General features: G+C 40.6%; 1 protein-coding gene across 1 annotated transcript in view; it reads left to right on the forward strand.

Annotated features, from left to right (window-relative positions):
• Nucleotides 1-866: 866 nt before the first annotated feature.
• Nucleotides 867-5,659, forward strand: part of LOC107664698 (leucine-rich repeat-containing protein 1-like) — a 69,144-nt gene continuing 64,351 nt past the window's right edge. The window contains exon 1 of the mRNA XM_016455342.1: nucleotides 867-1,415. Coding sequence (XP_016310828.1) covers nucleotides 1,257-1,415 — 159 coding nt within the window. The 5' untranslated portion in view covers nucleotides 867-1,256. The remainder of the gene's footprint in view (nucleotides 1,416-5,659) is intronic.

The raw sequence follows: 5,659 nt of genomic DNA on the forward strand, positions 1-5,659 counted from the left end.
GAAGCAGCTGCTGTAACTGGAGATGGACTCTTTTTGTCCAGCAGGTGGCAGGAGAAGATCCTTGATTCGGAAACTTCATTTCACCACCACTAGTGTGGGTTTTATTTTTCCCCAAAGCAGTTAAGTGCAAACCCCGCCCTGCAGATGATTTCATTGGTCAACTCAATCTCACAGCCCCCTGTCAAGAAAAGTTCAGACTTAAAAAAATAAATAATGGAGCCAATGGTTACAAACAGTAATCCTGTCTATCAGAGTGTGCTATCGGTGTTCTCCCGAGGTTCAGGTTAGGGTTCATGTTTGTTTCAGCATTGTGTAGTATAGTATAGTATAGCACTTGCATATCATTGCTCTTCTGTTGATTTTGATTGCTTCCATTGTCCTCATTTGTAAGTCGCTTTGGATAAAAGCGTCTGCTAAATGTAAATGTGTAGGCAGTCAGCACTGTGGTTGACATTACCAATGAAATCTTCAGAATCTGTGGGGTTTGTACTTAATTGATTTGCGGGAGAAAATCGCGTCCATCACTACAGGATATGTGTTATTAATGATTCTTTCATCCTGCTAATGTTGATATAAATCTGTGTATGAAAGGCTGAGTGAGTCAGATGGCCGTGGATTGAGATCTGTGTTTCTGCTCCTCAGTGTTTGGCTTCTTGTTTAACGAGAAGTGTGGGTTCAGTGCGGAGCGGCTGCAGCTGAGCAAACGCAGGGACTCTGTGGAGAGCGTGGCGGGGATGAGTTTCCTCCCCCAGGAGTGTTAGGGGAAGTGCAGTTTCTGTAGTTCAGTGTGTTATTGTTTACGCGCAGGGAGGGAGGGGGCGACAGAAAACAGGGAGGAGCCGCTGGGATTCGTGACGTCAGCCTGGAATGAGGGCGTGAATGTTCCGGGTCAGAAACTGGACTGAGAGGAAATAAACTCCGGGATCAGAAAAACACGAAATAGACATGTAACCGCTTACAAAGAAAGATACGGGACACTTCTCAGCCTTGCAATAAAAAAAGATGTTGCGAGAAAGGTGAAAAAGCGGAAGGAAAAACTCCAGGGATCAAAGCAGAAGTGGAGCGCGACGTTTTTATTCCATGTTTCAGTGCGCGATACATTTGCGTTGGAGATCGCTAGATTTGTATCCGACACTAGTTGCTTTGGCGCTCTTTCACCGTTCCTAGTTTCTCCCGCGTGTTTGTTTTAGTTTGGATTGCTGTGGCAACTTTTCCCGCAGAACGGATTTATCTAGGGTTAGGATCACCATCCCGTGATGTTTCACTGTATCCCCCTGTGGCGGTGCAACCGTCACATTGAGTCGATCGATAAGCGCCACTGCTCGCTGCTCTTCGTCCCGGATGAGATCTATCGCTGCAGAGGGAGTTTGGAAGAGCTTTTACTGGACGCCAACCAGCTCCGGGATTTGCCCAAGGTAAGAAGACGCCAGCCTGTACTGGGACCATTGTTGCTAGAAAAGACTCTTCTCAAATGGATGAATGAGAAGTATTATGGGCCGCGTCTCAAATCCTAATACGCGGTCTACTCGTTCAGCATTTGTGCTTAGACGCGCTTTGAGGTTGAGAGTCGTTCAGAAGTGTGGGGCATCATGGGTGCACTGTGGGGCCTCGTAGGCGTGTTGGAAGTAATTCAGCATTTTTAGGTAGGATCATATAGACACACTCAGAGTCAGCAGCAGTTTTGGCCATCAGGTGTGTTGCAAATCAGCAGCAGTATTGGTGGTGTTATAGGCATACTTCCAGTCAGCAGCGTTTTTGGGCATCATAGGCATAATACAAGGCTGCGTGATAGGCATGTTCAGATTTCTCTGCAGTTTTGGTCATCTGTCAGCATTGTTGGTGGTAGTATAGACTTTGTTAGAATCTGAATCATTTTTGGACTTTGTAGACCGAGCTGTACACACAACACTCCTATGATGCCAAAATGCTATGTTTTATGAACCTGTGACTCCCTAAAGTGCAGTCTAGTTAGGTAGCTCACTAGGATTTGAAATGCAACCACTGTCATTGTGCAGATGGCAGAGAGCACTAGAACTCCGCAAAATGTGGTTGAGAAAAACATTGTGACAATGGCAGGTACCAGTGGGCTCTTCCTCCATCACACAATGGTGTAGCGGTTAAATATTTGGACAGAGAGCTGAAAGGTTCAAACCCACATGAAATGATCCATGAACTGTCACCATGAACAAAACGCTTAACCCTATATGATCCAGACTGACATGTTGTGTACTGCATTCGTATGCAATATGACATGAATGGGCCACATAGAGCTTTTCTCGAAATTGTAGAAGTGACAATTTTCAACTGTAGTGCAACTATAGCCACTTTTGCCTTTTAGTGACCCTTCAGAGCACAGACCCATGCATGAAGCAACAGAGAGCGCCATCTTCAGGAGAACGTCTGATTGGTGGAGAGGACTAGCGGGAAACTTTTCAGGCTAATGCTGATGTAAAGGCTCCTAACCATGATGCTTTACTGACTGACACAGGACAACTTCCTCTGCCTCTCGCTGCAGTGCATCCATTTAAAAAGCCTTTTGCCTCTCATTTGCTTGAATCACACTTGTATGTAACCTTGTGTAACCTGTACCACAATAACATTGAAGAAGAACTCTCTCAGAACAGTGAGCAGTGCAGGGCTTTTATAACTCTGTCAGCGAGTTTGTAAAGAGCACACGTTTGCTTTGCTCCCCGTGCGTGTACAGCAGTAAATCCTGCATGCAGTGCTGATGGACTGACCACCAGCATTGCTTGCAGTAATTCTTTGGCATGTAATGAATTAAAGGGTTAGTTCACCCAAAAATGAAAATTAGCCCACAAATTACTCACCCTCAAGTAGGGCTGCACGATTAATCGAATGCGATTGTCATGCGCATTTTGATAGTAATGCCGGTTCTGTAATCAGCAGGAAATCATCATCACGTGCTTTCAGATGGAGCAGAATTTACTACACAGAAGGCCTTTGTTCACCCCCCGGAGCCGTGTGAGACACTTTTTTTCATTTTATGGATGGGCGCATTTTATTTAACTGCTTTTGGACTGATGCATGCAACACCTGCTGAGTGCCATGAAACAGCTTGAAAGATCAAAGACAATTTTTAATATAACTCCGACTGGATTCGACTGAAAGAAGAAGTCATATACACCTAGGATGACTTGAGGGTGAGTAGTTTATGGGCCAATTTAAATTTTTGGGTGAACTAACCCTTTAAATCTGGTAAAAAATGTTGGTAAAAAATGTATAGCCTGAATGCACTGTAAGTCGCTTTGGATAAAAGCATCTGCTAAATGCATAAATTAAATTTACATTAAATTAAATTAAATCTCCCATATCACGGATGCATTAAAGTGCTGTGTCCAGCAACCGCAGCGCATCTCTTTCTAAGGCACTAAAACATTCAAGACCATCGTATCGTACACCTGTGGGGTCTTCTTGAAAGAATAATCCTATTTTAGTGAATTCCAGGATATTTTAATCAAAAGTGTCTTTGAAATCAGACAGCAAGTCCTTGAGATGGTTTCATCAAAAATTGAATGTAAAATTAAGTCAGGTATGAACAATGCTCTTTCACACAAGAAGCCTAAGGAAAATAAGGTAATAGAGAATCAAAACAACTTTTGTAGCTCACAGTTTATCGATTTTGTTAAATATTAAATTATATTTTTGTTGAATATTAAATTAATAATTAAACTAGGGCTGCAACTAACAATTATTTTGATAATCGATTAGTTGATCTATTATTTTTTCCAATTAATCAGATAAAATTTTTTGTTATTTTTTATTTTATTGACAAAAAACACTATTCCACATTCTGCCCAATGTCCTTCAAACAAACGTGCCAACTGAATGCTATGAAAACATATGGTGCGTAGCAATTTATTAGATCACCTGCCATAATAAAGAGAAAACACATTTTAGGAATTTTAGGAATCTGTCAAAAAAATTGTTTAAATAAAAAAATTTGTATTGTCATTTATTGGGCAAATAAACTTAAACAACTAAATAGTATTTATTCACATAACAAAAATGGCCTCCTATGCCCTTCATAACAGCTTGCATTCTTGCTGGCATTATGTACATTTTTGACTGTAATTGGGTATATGGAAAAAAAACACTATAAAGCTTTCTGCCTTTCTTTCATAGATAACAGCAATAATTATATTATAGCATTAGAAATAGCCTACTACTGTTACTAAAGAGCTTACGCATATTGGAGGACTAACCAATTCAGAAAGCTAAAAAAATTATTTTGTTAATCACCAGTACTGTTAGTTTAGAACAGCAGTGGCACAAACCATAATTTGTTAAAAACCTTACATAAATTTGTTTAGCATTGTATATAGTGAATATAGTTTAAATCTCTGCATTAAATAATGAAGATAAAGACTAATAAAATCACAAACTCAGTTGCAACCAATAGGTAAGAGTAATGTTCTGCAGGAACACGTTCACTTTGACCACAGTCACGTCTTCCAGTCATTTCTTTATCCTGTAAAAGGCGGTTATGAAGCGTCTGATATTTATATTCAGACAATTATATGCTGTCATCCCCTTACAGTTCCTACTTTCATAAAATACTCGCAATGCATGTTGACTTTTAAACCTTAATTTAACTTTCAACAACAGATATTTCAGCACAATGTTTTTGCGCTGATTGTTAATTGTCTCTGTTTTCCGTCTGTCTGACGCACGTGCACGTAAAGATTAAAACTTAACACAGACTGTCAGGACGGACGTTTATGCAAAAATGGAAAGGCTCACGTGAATTTGTGACATTTATACATAAGGATATGACCGTTAACTTTGCGCTGATTATTAATTGTCTCTGTTTTCCGTCTGTCTGACGCGTGTGCACGCGGCCGCCGCTCATTCAGTAAAGATTAAAACTTAAAGGGGTCCTATTATGCTCTTTTACAAAGTCTTGATTTTGTTTTGGGGGTGTACTAGAACATGCTCTCATGCTTGGTGGTTCGAAAAATGCATTATTTTTCACATAATTTACATTATTAAAATACCTTTCTCCCCAGCCTGGCACAAACGGCTCGATTAGTTCCAGCTTTGATGAAGGTCCGCCTTCCGAAAAACAAAATGTGTTGTGATTGGTTAGCTGTCCCAGTGCGTTGTGATTGGCGAACAGCTTAGACAGTGTTTCATTACTGCCTCGCCCCTTGCTCCGTCTTTCAACAAAAACTTTTGGGCGAATCCGGCACTGTACTCCCTCGTGTTGTGGAAGCTGTCCTCAGTAAAATGCGCGACGGTATATAAATGCATCATCATTCACTCATAATTAGAAATTAAGCTTTTAATGGGATTTAAACTTTAAAAGTACATTACAATAGAAACAACACAAAGTTCTTCAACATGGAATGCAATAGAAATGTAGTAACAGTCATTTCCCCAGATAATTGTTTCATATTTGAAACAATTAGGTGAAGGTTGCAGGGCTGCGGGACACTGCGGGGAAAGGATAGGCTATTCATTCCTATAACTTGTTAATTCGTTCCTACAACTTATTAATTTGTGGCCACTGTCCATGTTTCATTAATTTTGTTCCTAACATTCCTTCCGCATGTTTACCACAGTAAGAGGTACTCTCTCTCGCGCTCTCTCTCTCTCTCGCTCTCTCTCTCTCTCTCTCTCTCTCTCTCTCTCTCTCTCT

This window comes from Sinocyclocheilus anshuiensis, unplaced genomic scaffold, assembly GCF_001515605.1.
Source record: "Sinocyclocheilus anshuiensis isolate Anshui unplaced genomic scaffold, SAMN03320099.WGS_v1.1 scaffold455, whole genome shotgun sequence".
In the NCBI taxonomy this organism is placed as follows: Eukaryota; Metazoa; Chordata; class Actinopteri; order Cypriniformes; family Cyprinidae; genus Sinocyclocheilus; species Sinocyclocheilus anshuiensis.